General features: G+C 46.6%; 1 protein-coding gene across 1 annotated transcript in view; it reads left to right on the top strand.

Annotated features, from left to right (window-relative positions):
* Positions 1 to 22,753: 22,753 nt before the first annotated feature.
* arhgap19 (Rho GTPase activating protein 19) overlaps positions 22,754 to 26,590 on the top strand; it is a 53,922-nt gene continuing 50,085 nt past the window's right edge. The window contains exon 1 of the mRNA XM_084318603.1: positions 22,754 to 22,812. Coding sequence (XP_084174729.1) covers positions 22,769 to 22,812 — 44 coding nt within the window. The 5' untranslated portion in view covers positions 22,754 to 22,768. The remainder of the gene's footprint in view (positions 22,813 to 26,590) is intronic.

Here is a 26,590-nt window from a genome sequence, read left to right on the forward strand (position 1 = left end):
ATATAAATAAATATATATATTCGGTTTAATCTGGCCCTTCACAACAGCCACCCCCTGATTGGTCCCAGACCTAATCAGTTAAACAGAGACAGATTAATCGCGTTGTCTATTTACACATAAGGGTTTGCTGTAGGGGTCAGTCAACTTCACAAAGTCATAGGGTTATAGGGTCATGGTCATCATCGATTGTGTCTGGGAGTCGGGGCAGTTCTATGAGCCTCGCCACGGGACGGGTGTAAGTGCGACCCTGGACGAGCACTTCAGCTGCTCGGACCTTGCCGTCGGCACCGGTGATCACTTTGCTTACGCGGCCGGCCGGCCACATAGCTCTGGGCAGTGATTGATCAATAATCATGACGACTGTTCCTTCTGTCAAATTGTCTCTCTCCTTTACCCACTTCTGGCGGGTCTGTAGAGACGGTAGGTAGTGCAGTAGGAAACTGCTCCAAAACTTGTCGGCTAATACTTGGCTGTACCTCCACATTCGTCGGCCGTTCGCTTCTTCAGGCCGGTACATTGTCTGGGGTAATGCAGGATCTAGCCGCCCCATCAGGAGTGTGTTGGGGGTAACTGGGTCGATATCCGCCACATCACTGGAGACATATCCGAGGGGCTTCGAGTTAAGTACTCCCTCAATCTCCGTGAGGACTGTCATTAGGACTTCTTCCGCCACAGTCTGGGCCCCAAGTACTGCGTACAGGGCTGTCTTTATGGAGCGCACTTCTCGTTCCCAAGCGCCACCGAAGTGGGGTGCGTTTGGGGGGTTGAATTGGAAATCAACCTGTGCTGGAGCGAGGTGGGTCTTAAGTTCTGGGCCCATAGCTTGGAAGCTCTCTCTCAGCTCTCTTTCGCCGCCTTTGAAGTTTGTCCCATGATCGGACAATAGGGTAGACGGTCTTCCTTTCCGTGATGTGAATCTACGGAAGGCCATAAGGAATGAGTCTGTGCTCATGGTCGGGAGAAGCTCGATGTGTATCGCTCTGGTGGTCATGCATTTGAATACAATACCCCACCGCTTCTCGGTTCCTCTTCCTTTCTTTATGTGCAGCGGGCCAAAGCAGTCCATACCCGTTGAGTGGAATGGCTTGTCACCGATTCGGAGGCGACATGGAGGAAGGTCAGCCATCCTTGGTATGCTGGGCTGCGCGCGCCACTTGCGGCAGTCTAGACATGTTCGCTGGAAGCGTCGTACCGCCTCTCTTCCTTGTAGGATCCAGTAACGACGTCTGATTTCCGCGAAGACTCTTTCTGCTCCTGCGTGATGTACATCCTCATCGTATTTCTTTATAATCAGCTCTGTGACCTTGTGTCGGCTGTTCAATACGATTGGGTATTTAATGTCATCCGGTAGATTGGGGGCTCTGCGTAGGCGACCACCCACTCTGATGAGGGTATGAGCGTCGCTCTCGGGGGCCAGATGAATTAATCTGCTGTCGGATGGGACGGGCTTTCCTCCCTGTAGACAGGCCAATTCATCGGGGAACGAGTCTCTCTGGGCTCGCTGCAGTAGAAGCAATTCTGCTTCCTCGTAGTTAGCTGCTGACATATCAGCGGGGGACTTGCACTCCGGGTGGTACCGCAGGAATGTTCTTTGTTGTGCACTCTCTATGGACGTGCAATCGTCTATGTTAGGGTCGGTGGAGGCTACGGTGCTCAATCCACAGAACACAGACTTCTTATTTTCCACCTCCTCTGGACTTGCTTCCCTCGGGATAGGCATGGGCCACTGTCCTTCCGGGAGTCTTAGGAATGCGGGGCCGTCACTGTAGACATTGCGACGGGTGAGGTCATCCAGGGGCATCCCCCGGGTGATGACGTCAGCTGGGTTCTGTTTTGTATCAACGTAGCGCCACTCTGTTTCTCCGGTTAACTCTTCGGTTAAGTCTTGAATCTCGGTGACTCTGACTCCCACGAAGACTTTGTACTTGCATGAGTCCGATTTGATCCAGGCGAGTACCGTCGTGGAATCTGACCACAGGATTGTTCTAGACACCGGTATGGTGAGCTCACGTTGGATGAGCGTGGCTAGGTGCGCTCCGGCTAGGGCTGCGCAGAGCTCTAGATGTGGGATAGATTGTTGCTTGCGTGGGGCTATTCTCGAGCGGGCGAGGACAAATGCTGTGTAGATCTCTCCCCCCTTCTCTTGGGCCCGCAAGTAGGCTACTGATCCGTATGCGACCTCTGAGGCGTCACTGAAGACGTGTAAGTCCATTTTACATGTCTCTGGCCTCACCGTGGGTGGGAAGTAGCTTCGGCGCATATTAACGCCTGGGAGTGAGTGGAGCTCCATCTCCCACTCTCTCCAGGTGGATGCAAGGTGTGCGGGAATGGGGTCGTCCCAGCCCTGGTCCTTGTCCCACAATGCTCGTACAATAATTTTTGCCCTGGTGGTGTACGGTAGAATACATCCTAGCGGGTCATATTGTCGGGCGAGTGTTGTGTACACACTCCGTCTGGTGGTCGGCGCCGCCGCCGACCTTCCCTGCTCCGTAGTCAGGGGCTTGTGTCTGTAGTGAAGCGAATCTGTTTTGAATCGCCACACCAATCCCAGGGTCATCTCCTGGGCTTCTCCCGGGATTGTAGCCATCCAGGTCTCGCTGCTGGCTGCCTTGTCCTCGGAGGAGAGGCTGCGCAGTACTTGCGGATCGCTGCTGGCCCACTGCCTGAGATCAAAGCCGCCTTTGATCAATGAGGCGCGGAGTTTAATCAGGAGAGCCTCGGCTTCTTCCTGGGTTGAAAGGCTTTGTAGACAGTTGTCTACGTAGAAGCTGTTCTTTACGCTGTGTCGGACCTCTTCGTCCGCTGCTGGGTCCTCTGCTACATGTTTCTGTAGTGCAAATGTAGCACAGCAGGGGCTGCACGTCGTTCCGAAGGGGAGGACTTCCCATTGGTAGATGGCTGGGTGCTCATCTCCTGGCTTCTCTCTCCATAGGAACCGTAACAGGGGCTTGTCCGCCTCTACTAATCTCACCTGCAGGAACATTCCTTTAATGTCCCCGCTGATGGCCACCTTTTCCTGGCGGAAGCGGAGTAGAACGCCGAGTAGGGAGGGGCCGAGTGTGGGACCGGGCAGTAACTCTTTATTCAGATTTTGGGATCCGATCTGGTAGCTGCAGTTAAATACTATGCGGTCTTTACCGTTGTGATGGACCTTGTGGTGAGGCACGTACCACGATTCAGTGGTCTGGTCAGCCTCTTTAATGTCCATCTTTGTGACGTGTCCCGCTGTGATGAGCTTCTCAATCTCAGCGCGGTATACACTCTCTTGGGCGGGGTTCTTGGCTAAGCGCCGCTCCGTGTTCAGCAGGTACCGTTCTGTGGCGTCTGTCTTGGCGTGGAAAGTAGGCATTCCTTCTCGCCGCAGGAGTGGCGTGGCGTATCTCAACACGCCGTTGACCGGGACTCTCTTGGTCCCTGTCTCGAGGAGGTGAATGGCGTAAATGTCATCTTTAGAGCGAATGTCTTTCTTTCCGTTCTTAAAGGGCATTTGTTCCAAGGTCCATAGCCGCTCTACGTGTTGCAGGAGTGCGGTTTCTCCCTCTGTGACTCGGGAGTGGAGACATCTAGTGGCTGTACTTCGGTTGAGAGATTTGGCGAGCGGGCCTTGGAGAGTCCATCCCAAACGGGGCTCGACTGCTGCAGGACAGCCTCGGGGTCCGGTATGAACCCGGTCTATCGGGACAATGAGGTCTGCATGGTCGGAGCCTATCAACAGGGTCGGCATAGCATTGTCTATGAGCGGGATCGGTAACTTGCGCAGATGTGCATATTTCTCCATCAGCTTGGCGACGGGGTATGTGTACCGCGACAGTCCTATTTCTTGGCTGGTGAAAGCGTCTGTAATCTGGTACCGTCGCTCAGGCTGGCCGCTTGCTGCGATAGAGAATGAGACATTCTCGCCCTTTATCGTCTTCAAATCTCGTCTTATTGTCCGAATTGTCATTTGGGTTTCGCTTCCCCGCAGCCCTAGCTGGGCCGCAGCGGAGGCGAGCAGAAGGGTCTTCTCTGACCCGTCATCGAGGACGGCGTAAGTGTCCAGGACTTTATTCTGGTAGCTTAGTGTCACACGCACTACTTTTAGGAGTACTCGGGCTCCACTGCTGCTGGCGGGATCGATGTACATGACGCTCGCTTTGCTGCTGGATGGTGCGGGTGTAGGGCGCCGTCTGTTACTGTCGTGAAGTATGTCCAGATGGGCTCCATCGCACTTGGTGCACCTTTTCTTTAAGCGGCATTCGGCTGCCATGTGTGAGCGCGCACAGCGAAAACAGCGCTTGTTGGACTTTATCCATTGACTTGCTTCCTCCGCGTTCAGCTTGGGGAAGGAGTCACATTGCGCTAGCCAGTGTTCTTTCTCACAGTAGGGGCACACTATCTTCCACTTCTCCGTTCTGGAGGGGGTACTGTGGCTCCTGCTGCTCGGTACTGACTCCGATTGGTGCATCACAGTCACCGATCTTCTTCCATCATTTAGTCGTCTGGTTCCTTCTCTGGAGCCAGGGGTGCTCCGTCCGAATGTATCTAGCCGTAGGCTGCTGACTTCTCTCGCCAGGAAGTCTGCTAGATCGAGGAGGTTCGGTTCGGGGCCATTCGGGTCTCGGTGGTCCCTCTGTCGCCTAAAACGCTCCTGTCGAGCGGGCGGCAGCTTCTCCAAGATCCTTTCCACATTTGAGTTGGCGTAAAGTTCATGCCTCCCCTTCTCTCTCTGCGCTCCCAACATCCCTACCAGGGACTGCACTCTGATGGACAGGTCGTCCAGTGCTCGATTGTCTATTGCTGGGGGTAAGCGGTCGATGTGTCGGATCTCCTGGATCACGTAATCCCATATGCGCCCATACCTCTGGTCCAATGCTACCAGCGCTGCTGTGTATGGGGTGGTGGAAGTCGTGTAGGCGAGCGCTATATTATGTGCGCGGGGTACCTTTAAGTGCTTCAGTAGGATGGCGTATTTATGGCGTTCATCCAGTACATCCACCAACATGGTCTCCAGACACATGCAGAGTTCTGTATACTGGGCCCGGTTCTCTTGGGTGAAGTCGGGTACCATAGGCGGGCCAATGTATGACGCTGACTGTGGATACATCGGCGAGCGTTGGGGGAGAGGCCTCCTAGGCGAGTCTCCTCCCGCTCCTTGGTATGGGCTGGTACCGGCAGTGTACCATGGCCCGCTTGTCCAGGTGCTGTTCCTCGGTGCGGGTCGTGCGTCGTGCTCACCCGTGTATAGAGTCGGGGGTCTGTAGCGCAGCTCCGCGGGAGTATAGCCTGGGCTGTACCGGACCTCCTGGTCCGGTAGAGTACTGTGCTGTCGTCGGGCGTGGTTCTCCTCCTCTTCCTCTTCGTCTTCAGTTAGGTCATCCAGTGCTTGTAGTCTCTGGTTTAGCCTCTCCACAGGATATGCTGCTCCTTCCCGGTTGCTAGGTCTCGCTTGGACCGGTGGGGGGAGGTGGTCTGTGGGGGGTATAGACCTCGTCTGTTGGTCAAGTTCAGGGTTGTTTACTCGGCTAGGGGATGCCGCCCTGGAGGTGTGTCTAGACGAGTTCCTGGAGCCTCTGGCGGAGGGAGAGGGTGTTGTCCGTCTGATCAGCTGTTCTATTAGTTGCGCTTGCTGTCTGTCGCGCTCTGCGTCCCGTAGAGCACCAGCAGCTGCTCGCTGGCTGTCTGCTCGGTCTCGGGCCACATTCTCTTCTCTCTGAATGCGTCTTAGTTCTAGACGTATATGCTCTTCTTCGCTCCGCTGCTGGATCTGCAGTCGGTCGCGTTCAGCAGCGGCGTTCAGGCTGATGAGGAAGGCCTGCTGTAGGGTCCTCTCTGCCTCGCTGGGAGAAGGCGGTTGTATAGGGGAGCCTTCCCTCGGGGTACTCCTTGCGGAGCCTTGGAGCTCTATCTCCACGGTGCTCTCCCCGTCTTCTTCCGTGCCGAGTTCTCTCTCGGTAGCGTTGTATTCCTCCCGGGACTCATCGGGGACTACTTCTTCAGTACTGGCGGGGTGTGAAGTCATGTCTGGTTCCCACTGGTCCCCACCGTGAACTTGGTCAGTTACATTAGAGCCCGTAGGGGCCTCTATGGTCGGGGTAGTCTGGGCGTTGGGGTTAGACATACTTTACTTTCTAGTTTTACCGCGTTTACTGTTAGTAGAAGACTAGGTTGTTGACTGACAGCGTAAGCCTCTAAGTACTGAGGGAGCCGTCGTTCGCGCTGCGGGCGTTGGTTAGGAGGATCGTTTCGTGGAGTGTTCATCATAGGCCATTTCAATATTAATAACACTATATTAATATTACACTAATTACCCATCCGGCTCGAAGGACCAATTGTAACTGAGGGGTACAATTCCCTGACTGTATTACTAGATATGATACTTACTACCACTACCTTTGTACTTAATATTCGGCCACCCAGTACACGGCATAAATATATTATGATGAACACTGTCACGTAGATGAAACGGATCCAACACAAATGTACGAATTAGAAATAGGTCTTTATTTCTACACAGCGATGGTGTGTAGAGCAAGCACTTAATCAAATCAATCACATTTATGAATGGAAATTAGTATGCACTTTTATGGCAAGAGTATTCGTCGGTATATCAATAGAGAATGTCCAATCTCTGAAGGCGCAGGTGGTACATATACGACCTGGAATAGTTAAGGAATAACAGCAATGATGACCATGACTTTAATGATTATATACTGGACACACTAGGGGGGGTTAATCCGGTCGCTTGTAAGCCGACAGGAGTAGGAGGGGGGGGGGGGTAGAATCCGGCTGCCTCATCCGGCCAAGGGTATCCCAGGTGAACCCACTGTAGTGCCGTTCAATGCGCCGGCGATCCTTGGACCACAGATGAAAGCAGGTGGACTCTTTGTGGGCCGGCGTCATCCGGTCCACGGAGGAGAGACGTGAAGCGACCTCGTCTTGCAGAGCGTCTCCTCACCTTGCGTCCTCTCCAGGGGGGGGGGTTCCAACACACGGCATTGTCGGGGGTCTTTATCCATGGAATAATCAAAGTATACAAAGCATAATCCGTGCCTGGGAAGGCGGGCTGTCGTCGGTAGAATAATCCGGTATACAGGTCCACTCGCTCGTCGGCTCTGGGGCTCCTCGGGTGCAGCTTCACGTGGGGTCAACCACCCTGGATAAGCAGCCAGTTCTCTGCCCGAAACGATGGGGTACTGACTACGGTAGTATTCTCACCGCACGAAGCACTATATATTAACAGACTATTATTAGCTTAATAGACTACGTCCAACTCGACGATATAGTGCCAAATATGACTATTCAAATATTAATATACACGATGTCTCAATACCGATGGTAGGCGAACTTGGCCTTACTCCCACACGTGGCGTCGCGGGAGGCTTTACGTCTGTGACTCTATTGGAGGGTAAGAAACTGGACTGAAAAGAAAGTCCTACTTTAGTAGCGCAGTATATATACGCACTATGAACAAATAGTCCCATTAGTGGTGCGGTAGTCAGATTCCTACGCGGAACTAGGACTTGTTCGTACATGTGGAGCGGTACGTTTGAACTGGGTCTGAGGGGTATGGCAGCCTGGCACCAAGGTCTCGACCAATAGTAGAATGGAGACTATTATGGGATGTTCAGTAGGCTAGAATGGATATTCAATGCATATTGTACAAGGAATATACAAGGGATATCAGGGAATATTAGAGAATATACAAATACAATTAAATATATATATATAAATAAATATATATATTCGGTTTAATCTGGCCCTTCACAACAATGTGCATAATACAATAGTAATAATATATAATAAGAATCCAACCAATCCATCCAAAAATCGAATACAATAAACAGTGTAAGGCAAATAATTTATCATATCAATTATCATGTATCAATTTTAGGTTGTATCAAACCAGACGGCTGTGATCGCAACCACTGTCAAGAGTTCAGTTTTATGTTATTATCTACATAATATCTGATGGTGAAACGCTGTGCGTGGGGTACCTGTAATTCGGACACCAGGTACCCCGAAAGACTGGATGGAGGAGTATATTTTTTGTACCTTTTCCGAAGCCCAAAAGAAAACTCGAGAAATGCAAGCGGTGGATTGTGTTGTTGTAAACAGCTGAACGTGAAGACCATTACCAAGGACACTTATGTTTGCTCAAAGGTAAGGTCAATTCATAAAGACATAATATTTGACGGCATGTAATATAAACGTAGACCAAACTATTAATTTGCTAACGTTTGACTTTAACTGTGAACTAGCTATCGTGTATCCAGCCCAGTTAGCCAATGTTAGCAGCTAGCTAACGTTAGCTGCCAACATAAATATATCTACTCGTCCTCGCTAGTTACAGTAGCTGGTGTTTTTACTGTAGCTAACTTTGGCTTCTCTCTTTTCACCCCAAAGCACTTCAGAGATGGGAAGCCATCTCCCATCCGGGCTCTCGTGTCTGCTCTCACCCAAAAAAGGTAACAATATCGCACATATTTCTGCATCATAACGTTAAGTTCTAGCTCTGTTATCAATACATCCAACTGTGTTATCAGTATGTTCTAACATGGAATGTGTGCAACTTTACAATCATGTCATTGATGAACTGAATATCTCTGTGAACTCTCTCAATATATATATATCTCAGGAAAGATTTGCCTCTAGGATGGAACCCAGGTAGGTAATTTCATCTTTCCTTGTGACAATATTGTCACCCACTGTTTTGATTGATTGAATTGATTGAAAACTTTATTAACAGATTGCAGAATGGGTACAATACAGTACAGCTCAATACACACAATTGTTAAGGGGATGCAGACCAGAGAAAGACTTTCGTCTTGTTTACATCAGGGTCCCCCATTTTCAATTCATCAGGACATATATGACATACATGACATACAGATAGTCAGTACTGCTACATCTATACATTTATGACATACCAGATTTGCAAATACAGTACTGTTTGTGATACAGAAGGAGTCAGGAAAAGGGAGTATATACATTTGACGTAGAAACTGTACATTGGAGGAGGTTGGGTGGGGGGGAAGCCGTTGGCCTTGCTGAATTTGTTATTTGATCCAAGAGAGAGAGAGAGAACTCGCATGGGGGACCCTGATGTAAACAAGACGAAAGTCTTTCTCTGGTCTGCATCCCCTTAACAATTGTGTGTATTGAGCCGTACTGTATTGTACCCATTCTGCAATCTGTTAATAACGTTTTCATTCATTCATTCCGGAGCAAAGGTCAATGACCAAACACACCCAGACTACATACCATCTGTATTCCCTTCAACATCACAGTCTACACCATCTACGTCAACAAACATCAGTCGCCATGAGCGGCGTGAAAAAAGGAGAGTGATGCAGCCAAGGAGGATGGTGACCAACAGAGAACCAAGGTTGAGTCAAGCTCCTTGACCGCTTCATCTGTGGACAGCAACGACACCAAATGCAAGATGATGACAGGTGTTACCTGGCCAGTGCTTCAGCACTTGTTTTCTTTCTTGCACACAGAGAAGACAAGGAGCACCATAATCTCACCCATAGATCAGCTATTTATCACCCTTGTCAATTACATACAATTATACATACAATTGTTAAGGGATTGCAAACCAGAGAAAGACTTTCGTCTTGTTTACATCAGGATCCCCCTGTTTACATCAGTAATCATCGGTAACATTTAGAATTGATTTCAAGGTCCTCCTCCTTATATACAAAGTATAAACATTGCGATCATCTACTATTGAAGGTTCCGAGCCACAGTCTAAAGAAAATCAGAAATCAGAAAAGAGCCTGTTGGAGGATTTCAACAAGATAAATGCGACAACATTGCAAAATATTTCACTATAATATTTCAAAGTGAAGTAAAAAATATTATAATAATTATTTGATCATGTTAAATAAGTGTTTTGATGTGAAAAGTGATGCTGCATAAGATGACTGCACTTAGCACTGACTGAGAAAGTACACATTACAGTTCTACTTTATAAAATGCTAATTGTAAATATGTTTGTCAATGTTAATAATATGAGAGTCCACATTACAGTTCTACTTTTGTTTTGATGTGAACTTAGCACTGACTGAGAAAGTACATATTACAGTTCTACTTTGTTGGACCAAAGCATTGCATGTAATTAGAATACAGGCAAATAAAAGTAATTTAGTTTAAAGTACAATCTTGGCTGTCTTTTTCTCTCAACGCTTCAATAGGTAGATGACTAAATGTAAATGTAAAATCAAATTTTAACAGATTGCAGAATGGGTACAGTACAGTCCAGCTCAATACATACAATTGTTAAGGGGGTGCAGACCTGAGAAATACTTTCGTCTTGTTTACATCAGGGTCCCCCAACAATTAGCATTTCAATGGTGTGTGTGGGGGTTGCCAATCAATCGAATGTCACACCTACACAGGCTAGTCACTCTACCCCCCTGTTGGGATGGAGTGAGAGACGAGACAGACTATTTTCAAGTTTAATGTACATTAGATCTCTTGTTTTCGAGACTATTCTATTGGCTTGCCTTAGAGTAGCCTGTTGTACATAGACTGCAGGGATGGGTGACCTTTCACCCCTATGATCTTCCATGCGGTCTGCATCAGACGGACCAGTTTGGACTTTAATTGTACAGACAGGTTACCAAACCAAGCTGTAATACCATATCTGATGAGAATTATGCTTGCTGAGAGGTTTAAAATGAAGGATCTGGGAAAATTAAAACATTTTCTAGGGATTGATTGATTGATTGATTGGAAACTTTATTAACAGATTGCAGAATGGGTACAATACAGTACAGCTCAATACACACAATTGTTAAGGGGATGCAGACCAGAGAAAGACTTTCGTCTTGTTTACATCAGGGTCCCCCATTTTCAATTCATCATAACATGACATACATGACATACAGATACAGTACTGCTACATCTATACATTTATGACATACCAGATTTGCAAATACAGTACTGTTTGTGATACAGAAGGAGTCAAGAAAAGGGAGTATATACATTTGACGTATTATTATTGTATTGTGATATGTTTTGTTTCATGTTGAAAATAAAATAAAAATATTTGATCAAAATATCGATATCGGTGCATCCCTAATTATTGCTGATGTGATTATGCTTCTTGCCACTGCACAAATGGCCTTCTGTATTTGTATTTGATTTGTATGTTTTTTGTTTAATGCCCTTGTTTTTATGTTGAAACTTCCTGAAAGAGACATCCTTCCTTCCAGGGAACTTCTTCATTATTGCCTGTACAAAGCAAAACATCATGCATATTATAATTAAAATCACATCACGTCTCAGTCCAGCGAAGAGACCAGAGAAAGACTTTCGTCTTGTTTACATCAGGGTCCCCCATTTTCAATTCATCATAACATGACATACATGACATACAGATACAGTACTGCTACATCTATACATTTATGACATACCAGATTTACAAATACAGTACTGTTTGTGATACAAAAAGAGTCTAAAAAAGAGAGTATATGATAACGTTAGCTCATTGATTTAACTGTAGAGTAGCAAGCCAAGTTACTATGGGGGACCCTGATGTAAACAAGACGAAAGTCTTTCTCTGGTCTGCATCCCCTTAACAATTGTGTATATTGAGCTGTACTGTATTGTACCCATTCTGCAATCTGTTAAATAAAGTTTTCATTCATTCGTTCATTCACTTACCGACGTTGCATCTTCATCTGTGATCCTCGAACCGCACGTTTTTTTGTTTATCACTGCATAGTTTTTATAACGAAACGCAACAATCCTGGGTAGCATTTTACATTTCGCCGTTATGAATGAGTGAACTCAGCTGTAACCTTACTGACTGTGGATCGCTCGTGCTATCGCGCAACGTGATTGGTTGTTTCAAAACAAAGTGGGTCTGGGAAATTATTCTTATTATATATTATTACTATTGTATTATGCACATCGTTGCGGGCAATTTCATTTTATAAATAATAAAAAAAAAATACATATATTAAACAGGCTGGGATTCGAACCCCGGGCGTCAGCTTGAAAGGAATAACCTTAAACCACTAGACCACGGTACTAGACAAAATATATCCATTATAAATAGAGCCCACCTAGCACCTCCACTGCTAATTCGACAGGTCTTAACGGTTTAATTATTTTATTCAGCAACATTGCGTACACAAACTAATTGTTACCAAGAAGCATTACACTAACGCTTTCTTTTGATGAAATGAATGGAAAAGAGAGCCGTACGTCGGCCATCTAATGAAGTTAGATTTGACACGTTTTAATATATACACTTTGACTGCTGAATTGACACGTTTAACTTATTCATTCTTTAATTCAGCAACATTCATTCATGCAGTCTGTAGACATACTGTAGGACGTTGTAGCATCCTATCAGTGATGGGCAAGCTACTTGGAAAATGTAGCAAGCTACACTACAAGTTACTCTCGATTAAATATAGCTCAACTACAATGGAAGCTATCCCCAGATAAATGTAGCAAGCTACACTACAAGAATATGGCAAAAATAGCTAGCTACATCGGCACTACTTTTTTATTTTTATTTTTTACTTCGTGACCAAGTTTCCACCAAACAAATAGGCAGGAAAAAAAATTCTCAGTTTGATTGTTTATTATAAAACTGAAACAAGCCCTCGGTCTGGCTTTTTGTGTCATCCTTTTAACATGAACTTGTATTACACACTTCTTCAATATCTGAATTGTTTTACTTCATTTTACTAGTATTATGCTACCATGTATATACTACTACCAGTACCAACTATGCTAATATGTCTATACTACTACAGTATGTACTCAGAGTATAACACTCAAGCTTGACACTGACAAACAATACTACTTATCCTTGGCTGCTAGATATGTACCACTCCTACTGACTTGTTGTACACAATTTGTAAGTTGCTTTGAATGAAAGTGTCAGCTAAATGACCAAATGTATTTAAATATGTAACTCACAAAACATTCCATGGCCCCAAAATCATGTGGGGACCGCCCCTGGGGGTCCTGTCCCACAGGTTGAGAACCACTGCTTTTCCCTCTTTTTTTCTTTTCTCCACCCCAATAATATTGTTCATTTTCTGCCTACAGTGAAACATCATGATAGCAGCTATCTTAGTTAAAGCTGTTGACAAAGTGTACTGACTTGTGTGCTGTTTGGGAACAGTTGATTTTCATCAGCTCACCTGAATGTGTCTTCAAGTTGAGAGCAGCATAGTTTTAGCCGTTTTTTCAGTCAAACTCATAAATGTGTCCCAGATAGGGCCATGGAGAGTCATTGTTGTTATTGACATCATCATCTTCATAAATGCCATCGAACCCCTCTGCCATTTCGCTCAGACTGGTTCTTGTTCATGTAATCCGTTAAATTGCATTCATTCAATACGTCTGTTTTGATTTTCACTTCCTGCTTTGCGGCTGGAGTCCCGCCCTATCCTGCCTTGATTGGCCTACCCATAACGTTTTGGCCTACCATACCCAATCGTGAAGTCGTCACTCATATCTAAACAAACCAAGCAACCAATCATAGTGGGTTTTTTACGGGGATTTTTTTTCTCCTCGCAGATATTCTAGTGAATGAATGAATGAATGAATGACTGTTTCTCTCGAAAGTAGCGTGTAACGTTTCTCGTCGCTACGTTACTACTTCGTTCTATAAAGAGCTCCGCTACAGAGACTGCTACCCTGGTTAAAAAGTAGCGAGCTACCAGCACGCTACTGAGAATTGTAGTTAAGCTATGTAGCGTCGCTACTTGTAGCAAGCTACTGCCCATCACTGCATCCTATGAATGAAGTCACCAGCTGTAATGGAATTGAATGGAACTCGAGCATAGTCCAGCGCGGAGCTCCTCCAATGAATGAACAAAAAGCCGGCGCGTCGGGCAGTTGTCACCAGCTGTATGAGAGCGCCCCCGCTGGTCATTGTTAACATTAACCATGCCAAACGACGTCATAACGGCAGGCAAACAGCTGTTCCTGGACTTTTCCCAGCTGTATCTGTAGTTAGTTAGTATATTGATGCACGGCGGTAGCGAGTTAGTTGATAGTTAGTAGTATATTGATGTGATGGACTGAACTTCTCTCAGTTCCACAACTTGTGGAACTGAGAGAAGTTCTGAAAGTTAGGAGCGAGCGTTAGGAGTAACGCGATTGGGCGTTGAGAGAAGCGTCAGTGGCCAATCAGGCCGCGTAAACCGAACGCGGAAGGACAACTGCCTTGGGGAAAGTATTTACGCGTACTGGATGCAAGATCAGGATACTGGTCCATCAAGCTCTCTCAAGAATCATCAAAGCTGACGACGTTCAACACACCATTCGGACGGTACAGGTTCCTACGCTTACCGTTTGGACTCGCCTCTGCTCAGGATGAACGGAAAATCGACGAGACATACAAGGGTTTAAACGGAGTAGCAGCTATAGTAGACGACATCCTCGTCTATGGCGTGACCAGAGAGGAGCATGACAAGAAACTCCATGCAATGCTAGAGAGATCACGGGAGAGAGGCGTCCGGCTCAATGCAGACAAATACACCATCGGAGCCACCGAAGTGAGTTACTTCGGGCACGTTCTTTCAGCTGACGGCGTGAAGCCGGACCCAGGCAAGATAGCTGCCATCAAGGAGATGGAGGCGCCAAAGAGCCGTGCAGAGCTGGAGACCGTGCTAGGTATGGTCAACTACCTGGCCAAGGTCGCCCCGAGCCTCTCCGAGATCAACGCACCCATGAGACAGCTGCTGAAACAATCAAATGAGTTCCTGTGGGACGCACAGCACGACGCTGCATTCCAGAAAATGAAAGACATACTCACCAGTGAACCGGGGCCAGTTCTCATCTATTTTGACCCTGAAAAGGATATCAGCTTGTAGGTAGACGCATCGAAGTATGGGTTGGGTGCTGTGCTGATGCAGAAAGGAAGGCCCATTAGCTACGCATCCAGATCACTCACAGACAGCGAGGTCAACTACGCACAAATCGAGAAGGAGATGTACGCAGTCCTATATGGATTCAAACGTTTCCATCAATATGCCTACGTCGCCATGTTATGGTGCAATCTGACCACAAGCCCCTTGAGTCGATCATGAAGAAGCCTATCGCCGCAGCCCCACCAAGGCTACAGAGAATGATACTACAGCTACACAAGTACAACTTCACAATCGTGCATCGCCCTGGGAAGGATATCCCAGTTGCCGACACGCTATCCAGGAAATCACTCGCCTCTCACGACGACAGACTCAGTGAAGGGATGGACCTTCAGGTACACATGGTGTACAACAGCCTACCTGTACACGACGACAGACTACAGGAGATCAGAGAAACAACAGACAATGACACACAGCTCAAGCTGCTTAGCCAGGCTATCATGGAGGGATGGCCTGAGGAAAGAAAACAATGCCCCCAGAACATCACTGAATACTGGAACCACCGAGATGAACTATCCAAAACGAATGGAATCATCTTCAAAGGGGAGAAAATAGTCATCCCTACCATCCTCAGAGGAGCGATGCTGATCAAGATCCATGCAGGCCACATGGGCATGGAAAAATGCAAACTGAGAGCACGAGACATCATGTTCTGACCTGGAATGGGTAAGCATATAGAGCAAATCGTGGAAAAGTGCTCAATATGTCAGGAGCGCCGCCCATCAAACACCAAGGAGCCCATGATGCCTCATCGCATCCCAGACCGTCCCTGGCAGGTTGTAGGGACAGACCTCTTCAACTGGAACAACCAGGACTACATTGTGACCGTCGACTACTACAGCAGGTTCTTCGAACTAGACAGACTCCACAGCACCACATCAGCAGCTGTAGTCCACAAGCTAAAGGCAGCCTGTGCCAGGCATGGTATCCCGGAGACCATAGTCTCAGACAATGGACCACAATATAAGTCTAAGGAGTTCGAGGCATTCGCCAAGTCGTGGGAGTTTACACACGTCACATCAAGCCCACATTATCCTCAGAGCAACGGACTAGCGGAGAGAACCGTAAAGACAGCAAAATCACTCATGGACAAGGCTAAAGTAGACGGAAGAGACCCCTACCTAAGTCTCCTTGAATATCGTAACACCCCAGTCGACAACTTCAAATCACCGGCACAGCTGTTGATGAGCCGCAGGCTGCGCTCAACCCTCCCAAGCACCAACCAACAGCTGCAGCCAGGGGTAGTCAGCCCCAAAGATGGACATGACAAGCGAGTGCAGAGACAACAGCACCAAAAGAGATACTATGACAAGTCAGCTAGACCACTGCCCCCACTACACAGTGGAGAGTCTGTTAGACTCCAAGAGTATGGACGCTGGAGGCCAGCAGTAGTCATCCAGCCAGCCGACACTGCACGTTCATACCACGTTCGCACCCAAGATGAACACGAGTACCGCCGTAACCGCAGGCACCTAAGGGACACAAAAGAAGAACACTTTCTGGCAAGCGACGGTCTGCCAAGCACAGAAGGCGTCGATCACTCACCTGATACCTGTAATGTACTCGAGCAGACACGGACACGACTTAACTTGTAGACGTGTAGTTTATTTCTGATTGACAGTCGCGACCTACGGCAACTCCGTTGGGACACGACGGATGCAGAAAGCGAATCACATCAGTGTGTTAGTGAGATAACACACAGTATGTTACATCTCCCTTCTTTTAGCAAAAACAATACACAATAACACATGCATGAATTTCCACACCAAACCTTTAAATCAAAACTGCTTGTTTGTTATTTTAAATTATTTCACACTAACTAGATAATCAGACTTTAATTAGAAACCGACTATCCAACTGTAGTACTATAATGACTATAACAATTAACGAAATAACAGTCACTGTGAGAACTTTACTTTAGCTAATGACTTTGCCAATAACCTGAAAATGAGTGTACTTAACGTGCAAACAGAACAGTCACTTATAGATTCAGTCCATGGCATAATTCACTTAAAGATTGAGTCTGTCTGGAGGTTTAACAACTCGGCCCCGCCTAGTAACATTCAGTCCAGGTGGCTGGGCTCGGGTGGGGCTCGGAGGCGGTTTGGGTGGGGAGTGGGGTATTCTAGGAAGAGCTGGAGGTTGTAACTCCTCGGCGGGTGGGCCTAATGTTTCAGTCCACGGTTCTTCCTGTACCCAGCGGCGAGGATGGTTAGCGGCTGGAGTGCTCATGCGAAGAAGTTGACTGTTGCGGCGGTACTCTCTATCTCCACAGTCCACAACATAGGAGCGCGGAGCACTGTGGGGTTTCACTATTACTCCAGGGGACCACTTGTCGTTGCCAGGATGCGGCTGCATCCTAACCTCATACCCAGGCTGAAGAGCAACACGAGAATTGCCTGCTCTCTTTTGGTCGTAGTAGAACTTTTGAATGTCTTTGCCCGTGTCCAGCAGACGCTTGACTTTGTGGGGGTCATATCCTCTTGGTGCAAGTAGCTCACGAGCAACAGGCAGCTTATCACGTGGCCTCCTGCCCATGAGTAGCTGAGCTGGCGACAATCCTACTGTCTCTAGTGGAGTTGTCCTGTAATCCATCAGCGCAAGGTGTTTGTCTGGTGCCTTGCACCAAAGCCTCTTCACAGTTTGCACTGCCCGCTCTGCTTCACCATTTGAGTGCGGCGTGTGTGGTGAAGATGTTTTGTGTGATATTCCATAGCTCTTGCAGAAGTCCTTAAATTCCTCGGAGGAGTATTGTGGACCGTTGTCTGTGCGAAGAGTGGCAGGGATGCCATGTCTGCAGAACTGAGCTTTCAGAGTCTCTATTGTGGTGCGGCTTCGCATGTCTTTCAGTACATCTACTTCAATGAATTTTGAGTAGTAATCCACAAGTAGGATGTACTTGAACAGATCTGATGCTACCTCTTCAAATGGCAGCTCTGGTGTTTCAGTTGGTTTGAGGGGTTGTCTGGGCAGCTTGTTTTGAAAGTCTGCACACTTGATACAGTTTCTGACCATTTCTTCAATTTCTGCACTCATGCCTGGCCAGTATAGCACTTCACGTGCCTGCTGTTTGCTTTTCACCATGCCTAGGTGAGACTGGTGTATGAGCTTTCGCATGTGCTCACGCATGGTGGGGGGCACCACTATATGCAGTCCTTTATAGATGATTCCATCAGACAGCACCAGCTGACTTCTTGAGTCCCAATATGGCTGAACATGAATGGGCACTTCCCGTCTGTGTTCAGGCCAGCCGTGGTGAATTGTTTGCTGGAGACCGATTAGTTCTTCTTTTGTGCTGTCTTGCAGCTCTGTGTACTTCTGGACACTTACTGCAACATAGTTGAGCATGGAGACACACTCTAGTCCGCTTAACTCAGGTGTGCTCTCTGGGAGCTGTGCTCTGGATAGTGTGTCGGGCAACTCCATGTCTTTCCCTCTTCTGTACTTGATTGTCAAGTCGTACCACTGCAGCGAGAGACGCATTCTCTGGATGCGCATGGGAGTGGCCAGCAGTGATTTTTTTTAAATATCTTCGAGTGGCTTGTGGTCATTGTACACTGTGACATGTGCTCCAAATATGTAGTTGTGAAACTTGATGGATGCGTGCACAATGGAGAGCATCTCCTTCTCAATTTGCGCATAACGCGTCTCTGCGTCAGTCAGTGACCTCGAGGAGAATGCTATGGGATGACCGTCCTGGAGTAGGACAGCTCCTAATCCACTGCTGCTTGCATCACTGTGTATTTCAACAGGCTTTGCAGGATCAAAAAACTTCAGCACTGGAGGATGCGTGCACAACTCCCTGAGCCTGTCAAAGGCTTGCTGCTGAGCTGGCTGCCATGCAAACTCCACGTCATTTTTGAGAAGCTGACGCAGCGGGGCATCCACTTCACTGAGGTTCGGTATGAACTTTGACAAATATGTTACAAAGCCCACAAAGCGTTTGACACCATCATGTACCGAACCGCTTCCACTTTTGCGGGGTCTGGCTGTAGACCAGCAGCTGTTATCAGATGTCCCACATACGGCACTGATGCTTGGCGGATGTGACATTTGTGGAAGTTGAGTCTCAGGTTGTAGCTTGTAGCTCTTTCCGCCACTCTGCGGAGGATTGCATCGTGCTCCTGGACTGTGGGGGCTGCTATTAGGATATCATCCATGACACTTATTGCTCCAGCTATGCCCTCAAGCATCTCATCCATGATGCGCTGGAAGATTTCTGGGGCGCATTTTATCCCGAATGGGAGTCTCAGCCATCTAAACCTTCCTATCAGAGTATTAAAGGTTGTTAGAAAGGATGAGGCTTCATCCAGCTCTATCTGCAAAAATCCTGATTTAGCATCTAACACTGAGAATACTTTAGCATTAGGTATTCTTGAAACTACCTCCTCTACGGTGCGCATTGGGTGGTGTTCCCTTTTTATGACCTGATTTAAATCACTCGGATCTATGCAGATTCTTATCTTGCCGTTACGGACTACGGCTACCATAGAGCTAACCCATTCTGTGGGCTGTTCAACTTTGGTGATGAAACCATCTTTCTCCATCTCATGTAGCTTTTCTACAATTTTTTCTCTGAGCGCAGCTGGCTGTCGACGGACAGCGTGGACAACACCCTTTGCATCTTCATCCAGTTTGATGGTGTATTTTCCTGGCAGGGTGCCTGTGGTACGTTGTAGCTCTGGAAATTCATCCAGACCAGCTGGTATGCTTTGTGTTGTGGTGGCTACACTGCTTCGAAGTGAGTCAAGACGAGCAATAAGGCCTAAAGCCTCTGCTGAAGCTCCACTGAGCACATTCTCCTGCGCTATGTCTACTATTTCAAATTCAGCGCTCACTTCACACTTTTTGTATGCCATCTGTAGTTCAACTGCAGCTACAGGCTTAATCTTATGATTGGTATACGAGCGGAGTACTCTACTAGAGCGTTTTAGCTCACCTGAGTGCATTAGTGACTGATAGCTGTCTACGGTTAGTGTATTACACTTAGCGCCTGTGTCGATCCTAAACGGCACTTGCTGAGACAGTATTTTTAGGTCTACTGTCCATTTATCCTTCTCTGGGTTATCTGTCTGTGCCAGATTTATGTTCAGAATTTCGTCATCCTGATCTGACTCAACACTCACAGAGCTAACTGCATGCCTGCGACACACTGCCATCCAGTGGTTGGGTTTGTGACAGTAGGAACACTCTGAGCCTTTAGCTGGGCACCTCCCCATGTTCCACTTGTGCTGGGGGTCCCTCCCACAGCTTGCGCAGTTTCCTTGTTGGTTTTCCGGAGCCTTCCTCTGATACACAGGTTTTGTCTGTCCCTCATTGTACATTCTCTTATTTTGCACTGTGTATTTTGGCTTAACAGATACTGCTGAGACTTGTGAATCCTCTTCTCTGACGATTTGTATCTGTTTCTGTGACAATTCAAACCGTTGGGGAATTTCGATAGCTTTAGGTAGCGTTAGCGCCTCCCCTTTATCTAACAGTTGTTCTTGGACCAGTTTTTCTCGAACTCCCGCGATGATTCCATCGACCAGCATGTCGTCGGGGTTGGGGTACTCACAGTCCATGAGAATGAGTCTCAAATCTTTAATAAAGTTGTCGAAACCTTCACTTGGTCCTTGCTTCCTTTGCCTGAAACGGTGCCTGGCTATCCGCTTGTTTTTTCTTGGCCTGATGTAGTTGGCAAACTTATCCAGCACTTTAGACGGATCTGCTTTCTCGCCGTCAGCCCAGGCCAACGTCTTGTATATTTCTCTGCCTTGCTCGCCGACCCACGTACCTAGCCAGCCGGCTCGCTTCTTAGCTGTTAGCTCCGAGAGCGGACCCTCAAAGACGAACTCGACGTGACTTCTGAATCTCCCAAACTCCTGATACAAATCAGAAGCCTCCCAGTCGATCTTGGGGTGTTCAAAGTGCGAGTATGCCATTTTCTCTTATTTTATTTTCGCTTCTGACACCATGTGGTGTACTCGAGCAGACACGGACACGACTTAGCTTGTAGACGTGTAGTTTATTTCTGATTGACAGTCGCGACCTACGGCAACTCCGTTGGGACACGACGAATGCAGAAAGCGAATCACATCAGTGTGTTAGTGAGATAACACACAGTATGTTACAATACCAACACCCCTGAACTGTCAGATGACTCAGGAGCGAACTCAGCTTCATACTACACCAGGTCAGGCCGAGCAGTAAAGCCTCGGGACATACTAGACCTGTGAATGTACAGGGTGTAGGCGGATCGCTGCCCTATTGAAAAAAAAAATATATATAGAGAAATGTAACTTGAATACTAATGTCTACTGAAATGGATGACTTACTAATGTTTACTGAAATGGCTGACTTACTTACCTTGTTTACCTTGTTGAATATGTTCCAATATTTAAGCAGGTTGTTCTGTGAATAAGATTTGCATACGGTAAGAACTGTGAGACAGAGTATACTTTAAGCTTTGATTACATACCTTATTCACTTGTTGAAATGTTCAAATATTCAAGCAGGCTGTTCCATAATAAGAGTGCACACGGTACAAACTGTAATACCTTTGATACAAGAGTATATTTTTTATGTCTAACATATTAATGCTTACCTGTTTACATTGCCTGGCCCTGACATAGTGTTAACACACATGGTGTTTACAAAGAATGTCTTACAGAGTAATGCATAATATTTTCTTTACTTTCAGTCTCTGTTAATAGCTCATAAAGTTTTCTTTAAAAGAAGGAGGATGTAATATTCATGCCTTGAATATGTCATTTACGACAGGCGCGCTAGGCGCACCTTTCTGTTTAAGTACCTGCACACGGGGTCCTGATGACCAGTTGGCTGCTAGCCTATAGAGTCACACTCATGTTGCTGACGTTGCAATAAAGAAGCTAACATACTCTCCTTGTCCCGAATGATTATTTATCTAAAGCATAAATACGACACAGAAATGCAATATGTTGCTGCAATTTACTGGTAAGAACTTCACATGAAGTGCATGATGTTACATACGGCATATATAATAATAATCAATCTAGAGAAAACACATTTCAGGGTTTCAACAATAACGTATTGATTCATTTACCAGTAGTGGATAATTGATGAATTGAAAATGGGGGACCCTGATGTAAACAAGACGAAAGTCCTTCTCTGGTCTGCATCCCCTTAAAGGGGAACTATCTTATAAATGGCCTTTTTCAGTGTTTAGCATTGTTTCCTAGCTATGTGGACTTATATTAATATGATCTATGTCTCTAATTCTCATATTGGCGCATTCTTCCAATTCTCCTCTCACAATATTCACCCTAGCTGAACTGAGTCATCTGAAAATGTGATGATTTGTGATGTCAGAGAGACAGCGCTGCATGATAATGTCCCAGGCCACACAGTGGTTTAGGAGCCCAGCCTCAAAACAGCTCGAGATCTTGAGGTAGATAAATGGTGTTTTTGAGGACTTGATTAGAAATACAAAACAATTAATTAAAAAATATATATAATTACAGAGGTGTTCCATAAACTCACAGGAATTGTGTAAAAGTGCCCAAATAGTGAAAGAAATAGTAAAATAGTTCCCCTTTAACAATTGTGTGTATTGAGCTGTACTGTATTGTACCAATTCTGCAATCTGTTAATAAAGTTTTCAATCAATCAATCAATCAATCAATCAATCAATCAATCAATCAATCAATCAATCAATCAATCAATCAATCAAAGAAGAGGCTACTATTTTTGCACGCAGACGTTCTCCTCTTTACAAAACCAGTGAATTCAAACAAGCCAATCGGAACAGGGGAACATGCCGCGTCAGAGCCGCGTCGCCCCGCCCCCACGTTTGATATCCTACCAATCAGTGACAACGTGGGCGGGGCCAGGAGGACAACAGCGTCGGATTCAAACTGAACAACATGGCCGCGGATAAAGACGTCGACGAGAATACACATAAAAGAAGGTAAGAAGACAACCAAAAACAATAACACGAATGGGTGAATGTGATTATGACGTTAAACAGAAACGGCTGATGTTAGCATTATAGCGTGAAAGACTTTCAAAGAGGCAAGTAGCGACCCAACTGCTGCTGTCACGACGAGCCACCTCGGCTACGCTGCTAGCACAACAATAATATTTATAATATTATTAACTTTACCTGCCAAACATTACGTTAGATTCAAATGCATTGCCACCATACAGCACAAGTACAGTATACGAAAATAAGTTTGGCATCCAACCAGAGTGCAAATGTAACAGTAAAGTGCAATAGTGATATATATGCCCCCCCAATGTACAGTTTCCTCCCCCTCAAATGTATTATTCTCTTTTAGAAACTCTGTCTGGATGTAACAGTACTGTCTACCTGTATGTCATGTATGTAATATATGTTATGATGAATTGAAAATGGGGGACCCTGATGTAAACAAGACGAAAGTCTTTCTCTGGTCTGCATCCCCTTAACAATTGTGTGTATTGAGCCGTACTGTATTGTATTAGAATGGGTTAATTCATCATACATTTATGACATACACCACATACAGGGGGGCATTGGGTGGGTCCGGGGGACAAATACACTGGAGGAAAGTAAGCCAGCTCAGCACTGCCCAAATTATATCATCACTATTGCCTGTTTGAAGGATATCATCCTCAAACACATATACACCTACAAACATGCCTTGTAGAATTCCACACATAAGAAAGAAAGATACTGGGATGAATAAACAAAATAGGACATAAAATGTAGAAATGCATGCAATACATAAATAAATATGAATCTCCATATATGAAATAGAACATTTATATAAGGTGCTACTGAGATGTTTTGGTGAGTTCTTAGTTTTTTTGTGGAAGTAGCCCTTCTTAAAAATGCATGAACATTCACTGATAATTGGTCTGTAGTGGAGTCTACATTGCCGGACCATGTAGAATCCGGACCTTGTAGACTGACATAATTCTGTGCATAGTTTAGTCTACACAGGCCATATTTCAAATAATCAAAATCTTACTTCATTCATCTTAAACATTCTTGATTTGGGGGATTGGTAGTTCCCTTGAAATCTGAAGTTGTTCAAACGACAACAGCGATCCACCTTGAACTAAATCACACAGCAGAGTGAAACCTTGTTGGCTGCGTCACAGTCACGATAAATGAGCGTACAATTCAAAATACAGAATTCTGAAATATTAAAACGGAATTTGGAAAAAAAATAAAATGGAATTTGGAAAAAAATTAAACGGATTTCATATGGCTCTATCATCTCTGTCTCCTCCTCCTCCTTCAGGAGTACAGTGTGATCATCTCTGTCTCCTCCTCCTCCTTCAGGAGTACAGTGTGATCATCTCTGTCTCCTCCTCCTCCTTCAGGAGTACAGTGTGATCATCTCTGTCTCCTCCTCCTCCTCCTTCAGGAGTACAGTGTGATCATCTCTGTCTCCTCCTCCTCCTTCAGGAGTACAGTGTGATCATCTCTGTCTCCTCCTCCTCCTCCTTCAGGAGTACAGTGTGATCATCTCTGTCTCCTCCTCCTCCTCCTTCAGGAGTACAGTGTGATCATCTCTGTCTCCTCCTCCTCCTCCTCCAGGAGTACAGTGTGATCATCTCTGTCTCCTCCTCCTCCTCCTTCAGGAGTACAGTGTGATCATCTCTGTCTCCTCCTCCTCCAGGAGTACAGTGTGATCATCTCTGTGTCTCCTCCTCCTCCTCCTTCAGGAGTACAGTGTGATCATCTCTGTGTCTCCTCCTCCTCCTTCAGGAGTACAGTGTGATCATCTCTGTCTCCTCCTCCTCCTCCTTCAGGAGTACAGTGTGATCATCTCTGTCTCCTCCTCCTTCAGGAGTACAGTGTGATCATCTCTGTCTCCTCCTCCTCCTCCTTCAGGAGTACAGTGTGATCATCTCTGTCTCCTCCTCCTCCTCCTCCTTCAGGAGTACAGTGTGATCATCTCTGTCTCCTCCTCCTCCTCCTTCAGGAGTACAGTGTGATCATCTCTGTCTCCTCCTCCTCCTCCTTCAGGAGTACAGTGTGATCATCTCTGTCTCCTCCTGCTTCAGGAGTACAGTGTGATCATCTCTGTCTCCTCCTCCTCCAGGAGTACAGTGTGATCATCTCTGTCTCCTCCTCCTGCTTCAGGAGTACAGTGTGATCATCTCTGTCTCCTCCTCCTCCAGGAGTACAGTGTGATCATCTCTGTGTCTCCTCCTCCTTCAGGAGTACAGTGTGATCATCTCTGTCTCCTCCTCCTCCTCCTTCAGGAGTACAGTGTGATCATCTCTGTCTCCTCCTCCTCCTGCTTCAGGAGTACAGTGTGATCATCTCTGTCTCCTCCTCCTCCAGGAGTACAGTGTGATCATCTCTGTGTCTCCTCCTCCTTCAGGAGTACAGTGTGATCATCTCTGTCTCCTCCTCCTCCTCCTTCAGGAGTACAGTGTGATCATCTCTGTCTCCTCCTCCTCCTGCTTCAGGAGTACAGTGTGATCATCTCTGTCTCCTCCTCCTCCAGGAGTACAGTGTGATCATCTCTGTCTCCTCCTCCTGCTTCAGGAGTACAGTGTGATCATCTCTGTCTCCTCCTCCTCCAGGAGTACAGTGTGATCATCTCTGTGTCTCCTCCTCCTGCTTCAGGAGTACAGTGTGATCATCTCTGTCTCCTCCTCCTCCAGGAGTACAGTGTGATCATCTCTGTGTCTCCTCCTCCTTCAGGAGTACAGTGTGATCATCTCTGTCTCCTCCTCCTCCTCCTTCAGGAGTACAGTGTGATCATCTCTGTCTCCTCCTCCTCCTTCAGGAGTACAGTGTGATCATCTCTGTGTCTCCTCCTCCTTCAGGAGTACAGTGTGATCATCTCTGTCTCCTCCTCCTCCTCCTTCAGGAGTACAGTGTGATCATCTCTGTGTCTCCTCCTCCTCCTTCAGGAGTACAGTGTGATCATCTCTGTGTCTCCTCCTCCTCCTTCAGGAGTACAGTGTGATCATCTCTGTGTCTCCTCCTCCTCCTTCAGGAGTACAGTGTGATCATCTCTGTGTCTCCTCCTCCTCCTTCAGGAGTACAGTGTGATCATCTCTGTGTCTCCTCCTCCTCCTTCAGGAGTACAGTGTGATCATCTCTGTCTCCTCCTCCTCCTCCTTCAGGAGTACAGTGTGATCATCTCTGTCTCCTCCTCCTCCTTCAGGAGTACAGTGTGATCATCTCTGTCTCCTCCTCCTCCTTCAGGAGTACAGTGTGATCATCTCTGTGTCTCCTCCTCCTCCTTCAGGAGTACAGTGTGATCATCTCTGTGTCTCCTCCTCCTTCAGGAGTACAGTGTGATCATCTCTGTCTCCTCCTCCTCCTCCTTCAGGAGTACAGTGTGATCATCTCTGTGTCTCCTCCTCCTCCTTCAGGAGTACAGTGTGATCATCTCTGTCTCCTCCTCCTCCTCCTTCAGGAGTACAGTGTGATCATCTCTGTCTCCTCCTCCTCCTTCAGGAGTACAGTGTGATCATCTCTGTCTCCTCCTCCTCCTCCTCCTCCAGGAGTACAGTGTGATCATCTCTGTCTCCTCCTCCTCCTCCTTCAGGAGTACAGTGTGATCATCTCTGTCTCCTCCTCCTCCTCCAGGAGTACAGTGTGATCATCTCTGTCTCCTCCTCATCCTCCTTCAGGAGTACAGTGTGATCATCTCTGTCTCCTCCTCCTCCTCCTTCAGGAGTACAGTGTGATCATCTCTGTGTCTCCTCCTCCTTCAGGAGTACAGTGTGAT

The sequence above is a fragment of the Notolepis coatsorum genome, assembly GCF_963971535.1.
Source record: "Notolepis coatsorum genome assembly, chromosome: 7".
Lineage (NCBI taxonomy): Eukaryota > Metazoa > Chordata > Actinopteri > Aulopiformes > Paralepididae > Notolepis > Notolepis coatsorum.